At 31.4% G+C, this 24,158-nt stretch overlaps 1 protein-coding gene across 1 annotated transcript in view; it reads right to left on the reverse strand.

Annotated features, from left to right (window-relative positions):
• Positions 1-998: 998 nt before the first annotated feature.
• LOC134725097 (uncharacterized) overlaps positions 999-24,158 on the reverse strand; it is a 122,107-nt gene continuing 98,947 nt past the window's right edge. The window contains exon 34 of the mRNA XM_063588627.1: positions 999-1,053. Coding sequence (XP_063444697.1) covers positions 1,006-1,053 — 48 coding nt within the window. The 3' untranslated portion in view covers positions 999-1,005. The remainder of the gene's footprint in view (positions 1,054-24,158) is intronic.

Here is a 24,158-nt window from a genome sequence, read left to right on the forward strand (position 1 = left end):
GCCTTTATTTAACTCAATTTTAAAATTCATGCTTTTAGTAAAAATGAAATGACATTCCCTACAGCTGAATTATGGCATGATACTTTCAATGAATCAGTACATATATTCTTACAACATGTGACCTCTTTCCATGGACATGATTTTATACTAAGGAAATAAAACATAAAATCATTCTATAAAACTGAAATATGTCATTTTTATTGGTTTGTGAATTTATTAAAGTGATTTTTTTAGTCTTGGTTCTTCTATTATGTCAGGGGGTCTAGTTAGTTTTTTTTGGGGTTTTTTTTTCTCCTTATCATTCATTTTGCCAATAATTCTCTTTTCTTTATAAATTAACACCCCCTTATTTTCTATGCTTTGTATAACAACTCCCATTTATTCTTTATTGTTTATTTGTGTCTATTTTCTAATTTTGTTTGCCTTTCATATTCCCTTATTTGCCTGTCATTCTCTATTTAGTAAACACTATCCAGACCAACATGTAAGCCTATGAAATTATTATGTCCACATAAGATAATGATCCATCCATTATAGCATTTCATTCTTCTAAAAATCTTCTCAAGAATTTTCAAAATCATAAATGTAATCTTCAGTAATTTCCTTCGTATAGAATTTCATTCCATTGAAAATTTTCTCCGGGTTTTTCAAAATCATATATTAAATCTATGGTATTTTCATTCTTACTGTAACAAATGTATAAAAGTGTGGACACATAAACATGCTGAATATATAAAAACGTTCAAGGTTAATTTAAAAGAACCTGTAAAGGAAATTTATTTAGTTTCAGAAGTGATCGATCACAAATGTGCATGTTTTTGATTAAAAAAAAAAATTAGTTCCATTCTATATCATTGCAGTTACTGGCCATGCTGAATTCATAGCGGTTTTGTAATGTTTTGAAAGAAGTCAAATACATATCATAACTTTTCATTCAAACATGCAATCTTGAACAGTAAATATGGGCAATAAAAAGTCAATACATCAAGTCATTGTACCTTTGAACTAGTCAGTTATAATCTCTTCAAGGGAGACAATTGATGAAACGGGTTGCTGTTTTAAAAAGTAGATTAATCTTAGAACAGTATGTTGCTCTTAAAATAGATTATATTCAAAATAATTAAAATAAATATGTCTATAATTAAAATTACATTAAGCACTTTAGAATAGTATATGGCAGGACTAGAGTTTGAATTAATTACTAGTTACACCTTAATAAATATGCACAAATATAAATATCATGATTTGTTCAGACACCACTATGATACATATGAGATTCATTGCATTGTTTGTTCAGTCAAAGTTCATGGCATGTACATCCTAAGTTCAAAATTAAATGTTCATACAGTTTATAACATTGCTACAACACTTCTATATAAACCCCTAAACTTCAATTCATTTTGTACTATTCAAAAATTTAACATGATTTGTTTTAGAAGCTGTGGCAACCTAAAAGCTTAAGTCTTCAAAGCACTATGAATGACAATACACACACTCAGACACAGACTTAGGTGAAAATACTGAAATGGTATGAGTCTTTTTCGTAAAGACAGAAATTATTGACATAATTGGTAATGCATGAAATGTTGGCTTGGGCCACCACGAATGAGGACATATTAGGAAGATTTTATTTTCAACTCAGATCAAAAAGGAGTAAATCTATTGCAAGTTATTTCCCCTTGATTATTAACAAAGAAGATGAATTCCTCTGATTGTTTTCTACCGAGTGAATTATGCATCAGCATCTGGTATGTCTGGTATATCTATTGCACAACTCGTGTCTCGTTCTTTGTCTTCGAAACAAACTCTTTCCACAACATCACTTTCGGCTGGAGTATTCACAACAATGTCACCTTCGTTGGAAGTTTTCCCCACAACATCACTCTTGTATTGAGCGTTTACCACAACATCTCCTTCCGTCAATGTTTCATTTGGTGCCGCTGATATTGGTGAACTATGAACAACAACGTCTACCTCATTTATTGAAATGGGACTTGCAGCCATGTTTTCATCTGAAAATGACCGCTCTTGTTGTGCTATATGTAAATAAGGACTACTTAAGTTGTCTATATTTTTTTCAGGTGTTTCATTTTCAATTGTGTTGTCTGTGAGTTCTACTTCATAAAAATCATTAGATATGGGATCACCCATATACGGTACCTCTTTTGTAGCTCTGATAATCCTCTGACAGTAATAGTCATCATAGTTTATTGGATTCTGGTCATGTTCTCTGGAAAAAAAGAAAGGAAAGATTTCCTATCATTAACTTTATTTGTAAATAGGCAGTGAACAAACTTTTACTGAGGCACCTGATTAATCTACCTTTAAATGTGCACTGTGTAAGAGGTTGAATTGGTTAATTCTGAGGCTACATTATTTTTATCAATACAAATATTTGGTTTGAGTTATACTTTGTGTTGTTTTAGGTATACAAACAACAACATTTCTGTTGTATATTGAAATAGCTATGCTGGCATGATGTTGAATAGGAAGTAGAATTAGTAGCTTGTTAAATAGTCACATACCTGTTGTATATAGAAATAGCTATGCTGGCAGGATGTTGAATAGGAAGTGGAATCTGTAGCTTGTCAAATGTAGCTGCTTTCCTATCTTGTTTCCATGGCCATGACCTTGGCCTATAGAAAAAAAGAAAAAAACAGTAATAACAAATCTTTAAGATTTTTAATGATAATTCAGACATAACATTTCTTACATTCTTTCAAGTATTATCTTAGGCAACACATTCTTTTTTTAGACTTTAAAAAGAGAAATCTCACTCTTTAACTTGTAAATAAAGACAACAATAGTATCCCGCTGTAAAGAGTTGGAAGGTTAAATTTACATGTCCTCAAATTCTACTTTGCAGAGGTCAAAGTTAATGGTTCAATCTGATTATTAATTAGCTGTGATGTAATGTAGGGAAGACGAATACAAAATCCCTTCTTTAACTAAATGTAACTTACCATACTTACTTACTAAAACACAGACCTACTGTAATCCAAAACTATCAAATGTGGTTAACTATAGTGAAATTCTGATTATAAGAAATGTATACTGTTAGTAAAATAGGTGTCAACTATCTAAACCTGATAAAAAATATGTTGTAGAACCTTTTTCACATTGAATCTCATAATTCAATCTAAAGATCATTGCTTACTGTAGGCCATTTTAATTTTGATCGACAGCCCTTTAATCACCCAACTTCATGACTTCAGGATTTTTGTTCTTGTCAGATGTAATTGTACATAGTACATAGACAATTTATTTTCATGTTTTATTTTTTCTTCCTCCAAATGTTGAGAAAATTGGTTGCTTTACAGCATTTCTACACAATCCATATTCAATACACTGTTTTGCTATTTGTCCACCACTACTAGAATCACAAAGGTTCCAATAAATTTTGACATCACAATAGAAAATATCTGACACCACAATGGAAAAATGATTATTGTATGACATCAAAAGTTCAATAGGCATTCTAACAAGCAAATTTTCAATTCCAGATAAGGTGTATAAAATTCACTCATTTTCTTATAGTAACAATATATCCTGATGAAGTTCTAACATTAAAATGATTATTATAATAAATCAGATTTTCTGTTATTAGATATAAATATATGGTATGAGTGACATTGAGACAACTCTTCATTCAAATCACAATTTTTAAAAGTAAACTATTATTCGTCAAATTATTTTCTTCACCATGGATCCTTCGCTCACACCAAACAAATCATTTATATCAATATAGATGATATTTTACCTCCTTGTAGCAAAAGCTGCTGTAGCATGGATCACACGACTTGGATTAAAGATATCTAAATCAGCAGACGGTCTTTTGACTGCTACATCACCTTAAATCATAACAATAGTTTAAAAATAATTGTATGTTGTACATAAGACTATAAACAAGATAGAAACAAAAAGTATGTTTTTCAAATATTTGAATATAAATGATTTGTCAATAACTATTGTGAATTATTATATCCCAAATGACTATATATTGGTCCTACTTATCGATAAGCAGTATAATTGTATACTGAACATAACTGAAAACACATATCATAGTCTACAGATATTTAATTTCATATTCTGCAACATATATAAAATCTTAGGAATTTATGAATAGTCTTGAGTTTATAACTTTTCTCAAACAAATGTTTCAGTACTGAGAATTTTTTTTCTAAATATGTTAAAAATAACGATTACAGCCTTACTGTTTAGTTCATTGTTATACATGGTAAAAATAAGTCTTATTGACAATATGAAAACCATCTTCTTTTATATGAATGTTTTTTATTGATGACTTTCAAAACATGTGTGATTTACCTGAAGTTGAATGGACTTCAGTAACAATGTCTAAGTCATCATGGAAGTCACCAGTCTTCACCATTTCCACATATCTTCCCAGGTGTAAATGCTGTACCTGAAAAGATACAGATTTGTACACAGAACAATTAAGTTTCTTTGAGGTTGCCACTGCAATCAAAATCACAGTGGCGGATCCAGAAAACAATTTGGGGGTGGTCCCAAATAAATATTGAATGGTATGAAAAAGGTTAAAAAATACCTTCTACATTATGAGAGATCATGAATTTTGACAACACCATGCAATACACATATTCCTAGGTAAAGAAATTTAATTAAAGACATGTAAAACTGACTTTTATTTAAGCCTCTATACAATATCTTGCAATCTAAAATAGCACAACATACAACTGTCGTCTGAATTAGGCAAGCTGTAAAAAAAAGTTTAGCTAAAATGTCCATAATCGGTAAAAATAGTTCTACGTAAAATTGTTCAAAATGTACTAATTTAACAAAGAGTTTTTTATCAGGTCATTCAACATCATGCGTCGCGTGTTTTTTCTTGCAAAGTTATCTATAATTTTATGTTTAGTTCAAAACTGTAGTGCACATGCATCAACGCACATCCGTTTAAACGCAATTGTCCCATATTTGTCCTCAGGTAGGTTTTAAAAAGTGATAACTCACTGTTGGATCGCTCACATTCGCAACTGGTCACCCCCATAGTAGCTATGATTTTTAAGATAACAGAAATATTTGGGAAATCTGTTTTGCAACATACTTTCAGAGCACCGGCTACAGTTTCCCATAAAAACCTCTCGAATGTTGGCTGATTTATCGACAAATTGATAGCTGTTTAGTGTTAGATATATCTGCCTTTTCATCAGCAGAAATTGAATAAAATCCGCAGTCTTTGACCTCAGCCAATAAATCATCATCAATACAATCTTTGATGCAATCAATTATTTCGTTCTGTATTGTTTTAGATCGATATGTTGCATTTCGAGGACAGTTTTCGAGATAGCGTTTTAAATTTACGTCCCCAGAGTCAATGAGAAAGTACAGCAAGGCCTGAAAGTTTCCACTATTAGTGTTTTTGTCACCAATATGCTGTGAGTCATCTCTGTCCTCGTAAAGGCAAGTTTTGCCTCCCACATAAAATCACACATTTGATAACAGAGGAAGAAATTTGCGATTTTTTCTTACAACTTCGGCATTTTTTGTGTTTCGATTGAGTTCTAATATCATCACAGCAAGAAAATTGAATGCCTTTTCCCTAGCAAATTCTAGCAAAGTCCGTTAGTTGGACAATGCAATTATATATGGAAATTTCACTTAAAAATACAAAAATAATTTGTATTTACCTTTCAAAATAAGAAGTCAACTTCTTCATATTGACGAGCTGTTTTGACAATTTAATTACATGAATACAGGTGAAACGCATTGATCCGTATTCTATCATTGTGACACCTCCAGGTATCCACGTAATCCCTAACCAATTAGTGCCATGAAAAGGATTAATCTTAAGTATTAATTTGTTAATTAGCTAGTTATTGAAAAAATAGACACTTTAAAAAAAATTGAGGTTCGTCATGGGGATGGTCCGGTGCGCCGTGGGACTAACCCCTGGATCCGCCACTGATTAATCTATGCAGTTGCAATATGAAGTTTTATGAGAGAAAATAATGGTTGGCTTTATAAAAAGGAAGTTTTTATAAAGTATTCATTAAAACCACCACATGTAGAGAACTAGAGGCTCCAAAGAGCCTGTGTCCCTCACCTTGCTCTATGCGAATATTAAACAATGGACACAGATGGATTCATGACAAAATTGTGTTTTGGTGATGGTGATGTGTTTGTAGATCTTACGTTACTAAACATGCTTGCTGCTTACAATTATATCTTTCTATAACAGTAGTTTCTGTGGAAAATGTTAGTGAAAATCTACAAATTTTATGAAAATTGTTAAAAATTTACTATGAAGGGCAATAACTCCTTAGGGGGTCAATTGACTATTTTGGTCATGTTGGCTTATTTTTAGTTCTTACTTTGCTGTACATTATTGTTGTTTACAGTTTATCTCTATCTATAATAATATTCAAGATAATAACAAAAAAACAGCAAAATTTCCTCAAAATTACCAATTCAGGGGCAGCAACCTAACAACCAGTTATCAGATTCATCTGGAAATTCCAGGGCAGATAGATCTTGACCTGATCAACTATTTTACTTCCTGTCAGATTTGCTCTTAATGCTTTGGTTTTTGAGTTATAAGCCAAAAACTGCATTTTACCCCCATGTTCTATTTTTAGCCATTGCAGCCATCTTGGTTTGTTGGCCAAGTTACCGGACACATTTGTTAAACAAGATACCCCAATGATGATTATGGCCAAGTAAAGTTCAATTTGGCCCAGTAGTTTCAGAGGAGAAAAATTTCTAAAAGGTAACTAAGATTTATGAAAAATGGTTAAAAATTGACTATAAACTCCTAAAGGGGTCAACTGACTATTTCGGTCAGGTTGCCTTATTGGTAAATCTTACTTTGCTGAACATTATTGCTGTTTACAGTTTATCTCTATCTATAATAATATTCAAGATAATAACAAATAAACTGTTATCACAGAGATATGTCTCGCCTTTTGTAATTTTGATTGCAAAGTAAGCAAACCATTCGAAGTTAAAAGACCATGACTGAGGGGGCGGAGCCAAAAAATCTCCATGGCAATGAGATGTGGCAATGGTAATACATCTGCATACCAATTATCATTGACGTACCACAAGTTGATATCCATAAACTGACCTAATCTCAAACTAATACATGTAAAGTAAGCAAACCATTCAAAGTCAATAGACCATGACTGAGGGGGCGGAGCCGAATAATCTCTATGGCAATGAGATGTGGCAATGGTAATACATCTGCATACCAATTATCATTGACATACCACTAGTGGTTCCCCATAAAACTGAGCTAATTACAAACTAATACATTTTTGACTCAGTCATGGCGAAACAAAAACAGCAAAATTTCCTTAAATTTACCAATTCAGGGGCAGCAACCCAACAACAGGTTGCAGGATTCATCTGAAAATTTTAGAAAAGATAGATTTTGACCTGATAAACAATTTTACCTTGTCAGATTTGCTCTAAATCCTTTGGTTTGAGTTATAAGCCAAAAACTGGATTTTACCCCCTATGTTCTATTTTTAGCCGTAGCGGCCATCTTGGTTGGTTGGCCAAGTCACCGGACTCATTTTTTAAACTAGTTACCCCAATGATGATTGTGGCCAAGTTTGGTTGAATTTGGCCTAGTAGTTTCAGAAGAGAAGATTTTTGTAAAAGTTAACAACGACGACAGATGACGGACGCCGCTGGACGCGGGACACAAAGTGATGGGAAAAGCTCACTTGGCCCTTCGGGCCAGGTGAGCTAAAAGGTCAGGTGGAACCTATGCCACAGGGTTGGGGTAGAGTAAACTGATTGGTTGCAGACTTATAGCTTCTTTGAAACCTGTGACTATGAACCAAAGGAAATAAGAAGGCATTTCTAGAAACAACCTTAGCTTTATACAACAGATACAAATTAATTATCCTTGACTTATTTAAAGGGTTTTGGCAAATAGGCCCATGCTAGTCTGCATCCCTGATAAATTATAATTCAACCTATATTTAAACATCCAATCAAAATACTGGATTTGTTGTTAAAAGTACACATTTTGTTGTCCAAGTACTGAGTAAAGTTTTATGATAGGAAGCATTTGATTAAGAGCAATCCAAAATATTCATCACATTGCAGGAACCTTAAATCCTCTCTCCTCCATATCATCAATATTAAAACTTACCTCCAATTGGAAGTGTGTATCAGTTCCCTCCAATGGTATCAGAAATCCTTCAGAAAATACATTTTTTAACTTTTTACAAGCTAGCCCTGAAAAATATATAATGTTCAGTAAACAAAACAAGAAAGACACAAAAGAAACATATTTATATTTGAAATGAAATTTGTTAAAACTAAATAATAAAACTAAAAAGCATCCTATCAATAGCTAGGTGTCCCTCTAAAGAGCTTAATGCCATGTACTATTAGATTACAGCTTTAAATTATATGCTTAAGTATTGCATTATGTACAAAATTACATTTTTTACGAATTTTAAAACAAACAATAGTGTGGAAGTAAATATAGAAAGCTAAAGATAAGACCTTAATTTTTGTCCACAGTAATAAAAAAGAAACAAATTGTTCTGCCAGATTTTTCAATAGAAAATCAACCATGCAGATTGTTCATCTTATTCCACATGGTAACACTTCAATTGTGTTTTTACTTGTATCAAATGTGATTACAATTACTCAAAAGTGGAATATGGCTTTTAAATGTCAGAAGACAGCAGATATGTTTCATGTAAAACAAAGGAGAAGGTTCACGAAGGGTTAAAATTGGCCCTTAATTTTTGACATTTTTGAAATTGGGCCAAAAAATTACAAAATTTGCAAAGAAATACTTTTGGCATAATTAACCTTGGCATCCATCCACAATCCAAAAAGATTTCATATTGATGAATTCTATTTCAAAATTGGAATCTTTAGGTAACAAAACATTTTGTATAGTAGGTGGGGGCCAATGTGTTTCTAAAGCTTTTAGGTCAGAAAATTGCACAAAATCGCCATATTTTAACAAAATTTCTAAGGCCTACTTTGGAGAATATAATGTACTCTTATGAAAAGAACTGATTTATATAGCATTAAGGCTTTTGAAATAGACCCAATTACAAATCAATTGTGACCTTTTTGGTGTTTTATGGTAAAGTTGATATTTTAGGCCATTTTGTGCCTTAAGTGAACCTTGTCCTTACAGATTGTCTTATAACTTTTAGTGTGCATTTTTAAATTGCTCATCACATAGTAGAATTGATTAAGTAAAATAATAGAAATGTAATCTGAGAACATTGTGACAGAAAAAGATTATGTTGCCCTATCTATCCTTTATGTGAAACAAAGTAATATAATTGTAGTTATCCCAAAAAATCTGATAAATGATTTAGAGTTACCTCCCATTAAGCACATCTATAATATAAGAAATTATTTTTTGGAAGTTTAAGATTAATTCAATATGACAATCAAACGACATATGATAAATATGGGCATTAAAATATCTTTTTTTCTACTCTTTAAAATTCAGAATACCTATCTAATGGCTAAACTTGGGAAATTATATCAGGATCAAAGGTTAATTAAATTATAGGCAAGCTTTGTAAATCAAATGTGAAATTTTTAAATACCACTAAGTGAAATAAATACTCTTCTGAACAGTTCTAAATATCATGCACATGTTTAAATTGTAATTGTGTATCATATTCACAGGTATAATCAGTCATTTAAATGTTTACTGATACCTAGATCAGGTATAAACATGTCTCAATTAACTTCCTGGTAGGACGACATTGAGTAAAAGGAGACACAAAAAGAAAGTAAAAATCAAATGTTAACAAATGAAGTGGTATTATCTAAAATCAATAGGTAAAAATTACAAAATTATTAGTTTTTAATGCCAAAATATCATCAAGGAAACATTAATTATTGTATTTTTATTGATAAATCGTCACTTTAAAAACATGCTTACATCAAATATATGTATATATTTATGTTATGCATCAAACTTTTTGACTACTATTCCAAAAAATATTTTACCAATGAAAGGCAGTTTATATATTTATGTTTCAAGTGACATATAACTGCTTTATCCAAGTCATTTTGTCCCTGATGAATTATAAATTGCCCCACTTTGCAATTATACCCCATGTCCTAATACTGCAGTATAATAATTTCTTTAGAAATATTGATAACTTATAACTAACAAATTATCCCTTCTTTGAATTTAAAATTGATGTTTGAGAATTTCTTGAGAGACTCTAGAGACATTTAAGAGAAATGGAGCATTTATAACATATCAATCTTTGTAGGCAAAGCATTTTTGTGGTTGGACTTGGTTGGCCTTTTTTTCATAAAAGTGTACACCTTTATCCTGTATTATTGTTATACTATTAAAGTCATATACTGTACAATAAAGTATTTAAGCAAAAAAAGGGCTAGAATTGACCTTAAGATATTTTATTGTTTTTTTTTAATTGGTCTAAAAAAACTATTTATTTGACATAGAAATAGTTGTGATATAAGTATCAACACATTATATACTATTTTCTTTTTGGCACTTCACATTAGAAAATACTAAACTACCCCTCAACTGTGTTTTTGTGTCTATTTTGGACCAATTTTTCCATAAATTATATCAGCTATAAGCATAATTTATTTGGGCTACCATCTCAGAATATTTTATTTCCAGTGAATCAAGTTCAAACTTGGCACATTTTGATGGTTGTGGCCAATGTTTTCCAATGACATTTAGGTCTGAAGAAGTGGGGCTAAAAAGCCTTTGCCCCTCAGCTGTATACTTAACAATGACCAATTTTTAGTAAAAATATCAATAACACTATAATTGACTAAAGAGTTAACTGACTATTTCAGGAAAGGCAACAAATGCATAAAAATGTTTCAAACTATCATTTCTGGGCAATAACTCAAATAAAGAGTCTACTGGTGATTTCAGCCATTATATCCTTGTCTTGCTAATCATTTGCTATTGGAAATTTCTATCTATGCAGTTTCCAAGATAATTGGGAAAAATGGGGAAAACCATCATTAAAGGGGAAAACTTCATAAAGAAATCGACAATTAATGTCAGTTATGCTGCCTTGATTGCCAATATTGTCTTGCTGATGAAGAACTTTCTTCTATTACAGTTTTTAAGATAGTGGAACAAAACGGAAACATCATGTGATATCAATATCAAAAGTGAAAGCTTTCCTACTTAGGGATCAAAATGGAATGCGACAAACATAATCAACCGCCCCACTTGTACTGTCCCAGTCATTTGATGCCATCCTGTGATGTATGTATTTCCACCAGTCATTTAAAATGTACTGGAATAACAAGTTTAGCTAGCGTAGTGGAGAAAACGAAAATTGAAAAATCAAAGGAAAATGTACAGACAGACATAAATTATTTCTTATCTATTCTTGACCAATTAGTGACCAGCAAATCAAAAAACATTAAAACAGGAGAAAATCATTGCATAGGCATTAAGAAATCAATTGACGTAATAAGAAATAAGATAAATGAACATTTGGACCGCCTTGAGAAAAAGTTATGTCAAGAAACTAATATAATCTGGAATAAAGAAAGATTAAAAGCAACTGATTTCATCTCTGAAATTAAAGGGAAAAGGGAAAACTTGAAGAAGATGAAAGAACATTTACAAACAGTTACATCAAATTCTTCCAAACTGCAATCATTTCTAGGTGTACATAAGATTGAACAACAAGTACATCAATGTCAACGTTATATTGAAGATCTAGAAAATGACGAGAGAACCAAAGAAATTGACATCAAAATGAAGCAAAGCGATGAGATAGAAAACATGCTAAGCAAATTAGTTTCATTAGAATCATTAGGAGAAGTAATGATTGTTAAGACAGAACTGAACTTAAACACAGAAACAAGTTTGAAAAGGAAAGCACAAGTAAAATCACAAGATCAATCCAACATAAACAATATGACAATGAATATTGAGACAAAGATAGAGATCAACATGGAGAAGAGTATTAATGACATGATTTGTCTGATTGATGGTAGATTTATAGTAGTTGAACGGTGGGGTAAAGTTTACCTACTTAGTTCTGATGGCAAGCTTCAGAAACAATTACCTATACCTGATAATGCATTCAATGTTACACAGATTAATCAGGACAACATTGCCATAACTTATCCTCTTGAGAGAGCCATTAAGATCTTCAATATGGAGAATGAAACAGTTACCAAAGTTTTGAAAGTAGAAAAAGTATGCTTTGCTTTATCATTTTCAGATAATTCTCTAGCTGTAGGTTTGAACGAGGATGAAATCCGTGTTATAGACTTGGAAGGAAATACACTAAAGTTAATACCAGTTCTGAGTGAATTCCCCCTGTGTTATTTAAGTTATTGTGATAAAAGAGTAATCTATATTGACGGTAAAGCAGTATACTGTGTTGATGAATCAGCTAAACAGATCTGGCAGTATAAACAGGATTTAATAGAACCAGGAGGACTTTGTATAGATACGTATGGAAACGTTATTGTAATAGACTTAAATTCAAATAGAATAATAATAATATCAAAAGATGGCCAAGATAGTAAAGTACTGATTAGTAAGGAGGATGGACTGTTGTTTTCAAAGTGGATCTGCTTTAAACAGAATGAGTCTTCAGGTTTTATTTGTGATAACATGGGCAGAAACTTGACACAATTTAATTTGTCATGTGGATAACATATACACAGAGTGATCATATGAATATTGCTTTTCTATGTAAGTAACACATCTAAAAACAGAGGTAATATTTAATATTGTGAAGTAGGAATTTGATAGTTATCATGTAGACATGTGGGAAGAGATTTGTTTTTGTTGTGTTGTTGGGTTACTGTCTAATTGATATCAGCATCACATAACCTTATACTCCTAAGCAGTGATACTTGGTGTGAAGTTTGAATGAGTATTAGGTAATGTGTGTAGATACTTGTTTTTATTGTGTTGTTGTGTTATTGTCTAATTTTAAAATGTCAACATCAAATATCCGTATATTCCTAAGTGGTGATATTTGGTGTGAAAATTGCATGTAAAAGGAAATATAGGCAAGTGTGAAGATAAAATTTAAAATTGAGAATGGAAATGGGGAATGTGTCAAGAATGTGCCAAGAAGTGTGAAGATGTATGTTTTTGTTGTGGTGTTGGTTTTCTGTAAAATTAATGTCAACATTAGATATACTATATTCCGTATAAATAGTATTTGGTGTGAAGTTAAAATTAGAGAAGTAATGTAGAATTTATTCGTTCATTGTGTAATCATACGTTTTTTGATTGAATTAAGTCTGCCAATTGATATTTTATCGTGTGTTTTTCTATGTTGTGATTTTATGCTATTGTTTCAGAAAAAGGGAGAAGGTTTGGATCCATTAAAACGCTTAATCCCGCTCCAAATGTTTGCACCTGTCCTAAGTCAGAAATCTGATGTACAGTAGTTGTCGTTTGTTTATGTAATATATACGTGTTTCTCGTTTCTCGTTTTGTTAATATAGATTAGACCATTGGTTTTCCCGTTTGAATGGTTTTACACTAGTAATTTTGGGGCCCTTTATAGCTTGTTGTTCGGTGTGAGCCAAGGCTTTATGTTGAAGGCCGTACTTTAACCTATTATGGTTTACTTTTTAAATTGTTATTTGGATGAAGAGTTGTCTCATTGGCACTCACACCACATTTTCCTATATCTATGTGTGTACATGTGTGTTTTTTAGTTGTTGGATTAACCTCTTATCACCGTCTGCATAACATCTCCTTATATTCCATATTTGTGGTATTTGATGTCAAGTTTAAATGTCAGTGTAAACGAAGACATGTGTGTAGAAAGCTATAGATGTATGTTTTTGTTATGTTGATGGGCTACTGTCTTATTAATGTAAACATCAAATAGTTGATTTATTTAGTGTTTGAATGTGACACAAAGTGTAGATCAACAAACTCATCATAGATACCAGGACTAAATTTTGTATATACGCCAGACGCGTGTTTCGTCTACAAAAGACTCATCAAAGACGCTCGAATCCAAAAAAGTTTAAAAGGGCCAAATAAAGTACGAAGTTGAAGAGCATTGAGGACCAAAATTCCTAAAAGTTTTGCCAAATACAGCTACGGTAATCTATGCCTGAGGAAGAAAAGCCTTAGTATTTCAAAAATTCAAAATTTTGTTGACAGTTAATTTATAAATATAACCATATCAATGATAACTCATGTCAGCACAAAAGTGCTGACTACAAAAGTGTGTAAATGTATTTTGGCGTGTTGCTGTGCAATTGTCCTAAGTTGTGATATTTGGTACTAAGTTTAAATGCGAGAGGATATATAGGCAAGTGGGAAGATGTATGTTTTATTGTACTGTTGGGTTACTGCCTGTTTTATGTCAACAACACGTATCCTTATTATATGTATTAATAGTATTACGTGTGAGGTTTAAATGTGAGGGGAAATATAGGCAAGTGCTAAGATGTATTTTTTTCATTTTACTGTTGGCTTACAATCTTATCACATGTAATGTCAACAACAAATATCCTTGTTTTCCTTTGTTATGGTATTTGGTGTGAAGTTTGAGTGAGAGAGGAATAATAGGCCAGTGTGAAGATGTATGTTTTTGTTGTGTTGTTTTGCTATGGTCTATTTAATGTCAACATCAAATACTCATATATTCCTAAGAGCTGAGAGCTGATATTTGGTGTGAATTCTGAATGTGAGAGTAGACAAATGTGATGATGGTTGTTTTTTATTGTGTGGTTAGATTACAGTCTTTTCAGATATTTCAATATAAAATGTATTTATATTACTTAGTGGTTATATTAGGTATGAAGTGTGAATGTGAAAGATATTATTGACATGTATGTAGATGCTTGTTGTTTGCAATTGTCGAAATTATGGCAACAACAAAAAAAGGTTATTTTTTTTTTATTTATTTAAAGAAATAATTATGATCATTTAATTGAGATTGGGTTTCTTTGTTGCCATTTTGAACTTGTATTTTATTCAGAATCATTTTCCTGTAATTAAACTGCCTTACCATCATGATTGATAATCCTGAGGCCCATCGCAATAAATAAATTAATGCTTCGGGAAAATATTAGCTTATGATCACTTATCACTTTTCACAAGAGTTTTTGAATCACACCTACCATTGATCACAAGTTCAAAACAACTAAAGACATAAAAATTCCAGGACAACTGTATTCAATATCGAATTATTTTCAGCAAAGACAATCATCAATTTTCATTTAAGAATTACTACTTTCTTTGGTTTACTAAAAAAACCAATAATATGTCCATAGTACACATGTAACCATACCGCACTATCATTTTCTATGTTCAATGGACCCTGAAATTTGGGTCAAAACTCTAATTCAGCATTAATATTTAATTTCAAATTTTTCTCCTTTATATAAAAGTCCTCCAATAAGATTTTTGACAAGAATTTTGATAATGTAATGAAAATTATCCTTCAACGTTTGTTTTGTTTTGAATATGTTCTAATGTGTTTAAATTTTGGTAGGAATGTTGAACTGTCATTTGATTTGAATACTTTTTGGTTGTTTTTCAACAAAAATGTTGAATTTCAGATTCAAGATATGAAATGTTTGTTCGTGTTGCTTAAATATGCAAATAATTACTCTGTAATATTAGAAATAATGCAACGTCAATTGCAAGTTGTCGATGCCTTCAGATAATTTTTGTTTGTTTAACATGTGCATAATTGAATGATGATATGCAGAAATGTATGTTTTTGTTAGATAAATATGCAATAATTTCTTTATTCTGAATGAAATTATGGACCGCCATTGGATTTTTGTACTATTTATAGATTAGGATTGGATGTTTTTCATATAAGAAAAGAATATCATAGAAACAATACTATATTTGTGTTTGAAAAGTTTAAAACTACCACTTGTTCTCCTTTTGATGAAAAAAAATGCAACGTTATTTGTAACTAGTTATATCAACGACTTCCAATTAGATTTTTATACTTTGATAAAATAAGGAGAATACGAATCATTTTTTTTTTTTTAATTTTGATAGAAATTATTAACTTTCATTTGATTTCAATCCTATCTGTATATTAGGATTGGTTGTTTTTTTTTTCATAATAAAATGCTGAGTTTTAGGGGAAATATACCTAATTTTTGTTTGTGTTGATTACAAATGTAAATATTTACTCTGTAATATTACCGGTAAATATAAATAAACATCAAATGTAAACAGTCATTATAAATGCCTTTGGAAAGGTTATTTTTTATAAAATGTGAATAATTGAAGGATGTATATGCATAAAATTTTGGTTTAGTTATATAAGAATGCAAGCATTTCTCTATTTTAATTAAAACAATTGACAACCATTTGGGGGGGGGGGGTACTATATATAGTTCAGGGTTGGCTGTTTTCCATCAAAGTAAAAGAATATCAGAGAAAATATACTAAAATATTGTTCGTATTGTTTAAAATCATCAATTTTTCTCCTTGTGATAAAAAAAGCAACGTTATTTGTAACTAGTTATCAGTTTGTTTTAGATTTATGAGTTTGACTGTCCTGTTGGTATCTTACGTCTTTCTTTTATATATCAAAATCTTCCAATGAGATATTGTAACGTGATCGAGGGGAGGTCAACACCGACACAAACGGACGGACATAGCCCTCTATGGCACGACAATATATCCTGTGGTAAATTCCCAGTAACTAAATAATACGGTATTTATATATACAAGTTTATTAACAAATGTACATTACTTCAGACACATTGACAAAGTTAGCAACAAAGTTTAAACATATAAACTTTAAATACAAGTCCTTCAGAATCTCATGATTCAAGACTTCAAGGAATACACATCCTTACAGTATCACAGCTGATACACAATCTGCCAGTCTCTTGACTAACTGACCTTATCATAGAGTTTAATTACTTCATCTCTAGACAAACAAAATAGGCATAGCTAATTTTATTACCCTACACACCAGGACATCTTTCTGGTCTTAATCACATCTGACAGTTCAACTTTAACTGCAGGTAATAAACTAGCAACTTGTCAAATTAGCCTTGCGTCATTAATTTTCTCTGTACACAAATAAACAGTTATAAAGCCAAACTAACTAGAGGTCAATATTTACAAAACATTAAAATATTACAATATTTTATAAGAATTTTTATAATGTAAGGAGAATAGTACTTAAACTTTTGCGCTGAATATGAATAAAAGAATTCTTCATTTTTATAGACAATATGAACCGTTATCTGATTTGGATACTTTTTGAACATCAGGATTGATTGTTGTTTTTTTTAAATTTCAGGGAAATGCGAAATTTTTATTCGCGTTGATTAAAAATGCAAAAATATTAAAAATAATGCAATGTGAATTACAATCAGGTATGCCTTTAGATAAATTATTTTTTATAACGTGTGAAAAACTGTAAATATGTATTTTTTTGTTTTGTTTTGTTAAGATAAAAATGTAACCATTTCTTTATTTTAAAGGGACACTATATATTATGGACATAATTGTGCAAATCGTGATACAAGCATGAAATTTGGTATAATGGTTAACTAAATGATACTTACAAAAAATCCGCTGCTGGCCAGAAAAAATAATCATTTTTTCAAGATGGCCACCACACATTTTGAAAATGGCGTCATAACAAATTAGCCAATATCTGTTAATCCTTTGAAAAGTGTGAAATATGTAAAATCAATTGTTAGATTTGATAAAAAGAAAATGAAAGTTCATAAATAACGACTAGAAAATACATTAATGAAACTTAAGGTGACTTCCGGTTTCAAAATGTCGTCTAACGAGTCAAAAATTTCGATATTTTTTACTTTCAAGCAATGTTACAAGGGATTTTAATCCTTGAAAGATGTGTTATGTATAATTCAATGTAAGATATGATAAAACGTTAAAAACCGCTCCTTAGTACGACAAAACAACACATAACTGAAGACAAATAGTGGTTTCCGGTTACAAATTAGATGCAAATACGTAAAAAATATTTGAATAATTTTCATCAACTTAACAAGTAGTAACACAAGCATGCAATACAAGCATGAAATTTGGTATACAGGTGGACTAAACGATAATTAAAAGAGATCAGGTGCTGGCCATCAAAAATTTCCATTTTTGCAAGATGGCCACCGATCATTTTGAAAATGGCGTCATATCCAGTTGTAAATCTTTGAAAGTTGTGTTATAGGTATAATCCAATGTAAGGTTTTATTAAGCGTAAATCACAATTCCTAAAGTACGGAAAAACAACACATAAAGGACAAAAAAGAGTGATTTCCGGTTACAAAATGGCGGCAAAATTTTTGAAAATGTATTTTTTTTTATAATTTTCATCAACTTAACAAGTGATATCACATTCTTTGTTAAGATTAAATGCCTAGTTTTCTTAGAAAGACAGGTTCGTTATCTTAAAATTATCGGACAGTAGCCAATAACAAAACTCGTACAAGAAAGGACAGAACGGTAGCATTTACAGTCACCAACACAACTGGATTTTTCGCCTCCTCATTTCAAAAGTTCCCGACAGGAGGATACAACTTTAACGGTAGCCGAAGAAGTCCTCGATTTTTGTCTTTCATCCAACCCCAGTGTTCATGAATTGGAACATAAGTCAGGCTGGGCCCAAACTTATCCTCCTTTATACGCTGCTCTTTGGATGTGCTCCGAAAAAAATGATGTTGTTCTGTCGTACACGTGTATGTGTCTTTATACTTCAGCAGAGAAATAAGTACGTCCCTTACATGTTGAAATACTTCCTATTTCATCCAAACTGACCTATTCCCTTAGTGTCACATGCACTGAATGTATAAAGGAAAGGAAGAGTAGCTACACGAGGACCAAACGCATTTGATATATCACGTACAGGAAGCAATCAAAAGTCTTCATTCCTGCCAAAACCTATTCACAGTTTGTTCCACCATATTTTTGGAGTGCTGCAATTCTTAAAACTACTACATCTGTGTCGCTGCAACCTTAAATTACCGTCCTACAACAATTTTCATTATCAGGCCGAACATGGACAAACATTCGTATATCTGCTTCTCCGTGCTTACAAGGGGTAGCTGGAAAGTATCCTTATTAGTCTCTACAGGAGCATTTCTGTCGGCAAGACACTTGAAAAATTTCGTTTCGTTGTCATCTTCATAGAGAAAACTACCTCAGAACCCAACTTTTGTCTTCTTATAACATTTCAATGATTCATTTAGTAAATCTAACACAATATCTACTCTTGAATACTTATCGATGCAATATTTTATTAAAGGCCGTATAACATAATGGTAAAATCATCCAATATTGATTCCCTACAAGTTGGCCTGGAATTAACCATTGCTGCTTTATCAACGATAAATGCGTCAGAATTTGGATCTGCAAATTACAAAATGTTTCAAGTTTATCCCTTTGCACCGATTTAATACCACTGTTTAAAATGACATCCGAAGACAAAAACGGAGGAGCAGTTTATCTTTATGGATTAAGAAATATTCCAAATCAATTTGTCCACTGCGACAAAAAATGATCAATTGTGTTATAAGAAAAAAAAATTCTGGTCTGACGTACAGTAAAATTATCATTTTCAAAATCAATTGCCACCTGTGGGTGACTTTAGAGAAGGGAAGCCATATCTTGGAGAAGGTCGGTCGCGATCGAGAATATGTTACACGATCAAGACCTAAATGAATGCAGTATCATGCTTTATATGGACTGTTTGTACAAAATCTGACTCATGAAAAAAGCATACTACCAAATTCACAAGAAGTTCTTACTTTATAATTGAACGCCAGGAATTGAACTGTGGTAGAGATGACTATATTTTCTTATATATATTTTTCATTGCAACTGAATTGGCTTGTTTTTAAACAGTGGCATCATAACTTTTACACTTACTTGCTTTTTAGAGTAATAAGATAAACTACGATGTATACCAGTTTGCCCTGGTAGTGCATATAAATCACTCTTTATGTCTATAAATAGTTTGCGCATGCGCAAAAATGTTAAATCATGTGTGTCATAACCTAGAAAAATGTTATCAAACCAAATTATGATATCATTGAAAAACCCAAATCACTTATTTTATAGTAAATATTTTTAAATGAATTTTGTTACATTTTGATTCGCGCATGCGCAAACCCTGTTTGTGTCAAATACTCATGTTTAGTGAATTATTCACATGTAAAGAAGGTAGCTACCAAACCTGACAGAAAGAAGGTAAACGAAAAGTTTTCCAGAAAAAATCAGTATTTTCAAACTGGAAAAAACAGCCATTTTAGAAAACAACGGTGGTCATCTTGAAAAAAATGATTTTTTTTAATGGCCAGCAGTTGTTTCGTTAAAAGTATATAATAATGATGCTTTGTGGTAATTTTCATGCTTGTATCATCATTTGCACAATTCCCTCGATTTTGCCCGCTAATATCTTCCACTATAGCTGTCAAATTCATGTTCACCGATTTGACTCAAATTCTCATATTTGATTTATAACAATGTTAAACGTTTATCCAAACTATCAAAAGTCTAAAATAATCAGTTTACAGAGCATAGGGTAGGTAATATATAGGTTCGTTTCGTGTGTATTTAAGTCCAGACGCCATCTAATGAACTATCGGCTTGACCTCACATGACCATATAAGCGATGTTAACATAAATAAAGATATGAATAGATTAAACCAACACGTACAATTGGATTTTTATAGGTCTGTTTATTTTATTGTATAGATTAAAAATAGACGTTTCTCATTGTTTTCACCGTATAAGAATGCTTTTATGTACATCGAATAAGTAATCAAATGATTTATCGTAGTTTCACTTTCATTGTTAACATTCCTTTTCTTTAAAAAACCAGTTCACGTACAATGCATGCGTTTTCAATCTCTAGAAAGGTGTTAAATTGAAGTTCACATGAATACGGATTTAAAGCGGTCGACTAATTCACTTGCAAGTGAATTACTAATTATCAATATTTCTTAGCTTAATTTGACAAAATTGAACCTTTTTGGATGCAAAATGCGAATTTATTTCACTATTTCACTTTCATTATTGATTGAACAGAAAAACATCAAACTTTAGATTTTTTATATATCTCGTAGCTAGTGCCCCTTTAATTAAAATAATTGATCGCCATTGAATTTTTGTACTATTTATAGTTTGTGATTAAATTTTTTTTCTTCATAAAAGTACAATGTAAATGAATATCAGAGAAAATATACTTATATGTTGTTCGCATTGTATAAAATAACCCATTTTTCTCAATTTGATAAAAAATAATGCAATCTTATTTATAAATAGTTATTTCAAAGGCATCAAAGCAAAATCTTTTAATAAATCATTTCAATCTTTTGTTTTGTTTAATCATTTTATAATTTGAATGGAACTTTCTCGTCGCCATTGGTTTTTGTAACATCATAAAGAATAGGTTTTCACTAAATCTAGTGAACATTAGAGGAAAGATACAAACAGTCATTAGAATTGTTTAAATATTAACAAAAGTTTTATTTAAGACGTTTCAGATAATAATGATAAACGACTTAAATCAAATAAAACTACGAAATTTGCAATAAATAATCATTTCGTTTCATTGTCGAAAAAAAAACAATCGCGATAAACACCATTTAAGCTCTCTTCGGGTTCACAATATATAACATAAATACACTTTGGTTTTATCTTCAAGTTTCATTTATTCTTATTTTTTAATTTTGCTGAATAATTAATAAAATATTGATCTTTTTTACATTCGTATTTTCGTTTTTTTCCCTGGGGCACATTTAATTAAATTAAACGAAACTAAGATTCCGCAATTTGTATTATTTCATCATGTGATGTAGTTGAGTACAATCAGTCAGAAAGGTCAATCAATTCAATCCGTCCAATCAGTCCGATTATTCATATATTTTTACTGCAAGTTAGACGAATTGATGACGTGAGTATTTGGCGAAACTCACTAATCAGTGACTGCTCGATGACCACTGATTAATCGCTAAAATTGTAACGTCCAATGTTGCAAGGACTGTATCATAGGAAACAGTTTCAAAATGTTCAAGTTGATTGGACTTCAATTTTATCAAAAACTACCTTGACAAAAAACTTGTAGCGGGGGAAACGGACAAACAGACGAATGGACGCACGAACAAATACACAGACCAAAACACATAATGCATCATTTGAAGACGTATCAACCGTATCATGTACGTTGACGTGTTATTGTACGCATCTTCAGATAGGCCAAAAAAAATTATGTGATCCCGAGCTTAAGACTATTATAACTTTTTCCCTCTGTCCCGCTTATCTTTCGACCCTCTTTTCCAACAATTAAGTCAGCTACACAATTAAATACTAGTATTAGAATTAATCTGTTGCCTAGCTGCATTAATGAAAGTATATACAATTTAAGCTCGGGATCACAGAATGTTTATTGGTAAATCTGCAGATGCATAAACGTCAACGTATAAGATACGGTTGATTCGTCATTAAATGACCGACCTCTATTAAAACACCGACCTCTATTAAAACACACACCAAATATAAATGATTTTATCCTATCGCCATTTGTTAAGTAATACCCACGTACTGTTAAAAGCACTTTTGGTAGCTTGTAACATATAAGATTGTACAGTATAGTGTATAGAGCTTATTAGTCATACATATTAGGTTTTCATTGCTTTATATATTTATTTCAATACTGCTATGGTATATCTATATATAGCTAGGTACTTTGATGTTCTTGATATCAGTGAACATTACAATGACAAAACTATTGTATGAAGTTGATTTACAATTATGTACGCATCCAGTGGAAAATATTACAATCATATTTATTATCAAAATTCAAATTTACTTTTATATTTGTATATTCGTTCAAACAATTTGTTGGATAAGGGAAACCTAAGTCATAATACAAATGTCATGATTCAAATTGGAAAGTTTTCTTTAAGGTTGTATCTTATTTGCAAGATATAGATTTTTTTTTAAGCGGATCAGCCATTTATCGTCCCCTTTCTGACGGACTACTAGTATCATCGTTTCCCCAAGACCATACTCGAAAATGGTGTCAAGGTAGAGCCTAAAATTAAGTTAGAAGTAAAAGCTCACGACTTCATAGTTATTGCCATGCTAAAAGTTCTACATCTAATTTACTATTCACATCAGATGGTCTTTGGTGTATTGTTGTTTCCTTGGCTATCAAACCAAATCTCTTCATTTTCTTAATGAAATATTTTTGTATTTGTATAAATCATGTCCCTCAAAAAGTGTAGATAATACTTTTCTCAGTAATGTGCAAAATGCAACTGCATCTCATAATAGGGTTGTCTGCTTCTTGTAGTGTTATTGTTATTGCCTGGTACTCTGATTTTCTGGTGTAATTAATGGGATTATCGGACCGTAGATGAACTATCACGTTGTGATTGGTTAAACAGCGTCACGTGGTGACCCTCTATGAGACCGTATGGGGTTAGTAAGCTTCATATGGGGTTCATGACGCGTTAATGGCGACGTCATCTATAAATGTTGTTGTGTTTCGTTGTTTATTTTTCCACAAAACGACGCAGAAAAGGTCCAGCGTCCGATAAATTCGTTATACGGTTAACTACTGACCCCCTACGGATCCAGCCTCACCCCCTATGGATTTTACTAACCCTCTATGGATCCGTACGGGGTCAGTAGCGAACCATATAACTTATAATATAACTTTGATTAACAAAGAAACAAAACAAAACTGTTTTAACATCTTTTACAATTGTGTGTGTTCTCCTTTATTTCTGTAACTCTTAGCTAGATGCTATGATTTTCTTTTTTCCATAGTTGTACTTCACAGCATATACAACAACAAAGTACACATGAAAAATAATTTATTGCAGATTATATGCATTAAAATAGTTAGTACAAATAATTTATTGCACAAAATGTAGGAAAAAAACAAATAAATCATTAACCTAAGTATTTGCATAAAACAAACAATATTTAAATCATAATCGAGAAGAAAAGTGGAAGCTGAATTTAAAAGAAGTAAATGCATGTCGAATAATCCATATGGGTGAATATTGTCAAGAAAAGATTTTGACATTGCAGGAGTTTGTGGGTATAATTATTTTGTTCAACAAGAGATAATTTTCACCAATATGTATGAAATAACACATTTTTTGTTCAGCAAAACTTTAAAAGCTGTGTAAAACAGATTTTTGTTATTTAGTTG

Source organism: Mytilus trossulus, chromosome 7, assembly GCF_036588685.1.
Source record: "Mytilus trossulus isolate FHL-02 chromosome 7, PNRI_Mtr1.1.1.hap1, whole genome shotgun sequence".
In the NCBI taxonomy this organism is placed as follows: domain Eukaryota; kingdom Metazoa; phylum Mollusca; class Bivalvia; order Mytilida; family Mytilidae; genus Mytilus; species Mytilus trossulus.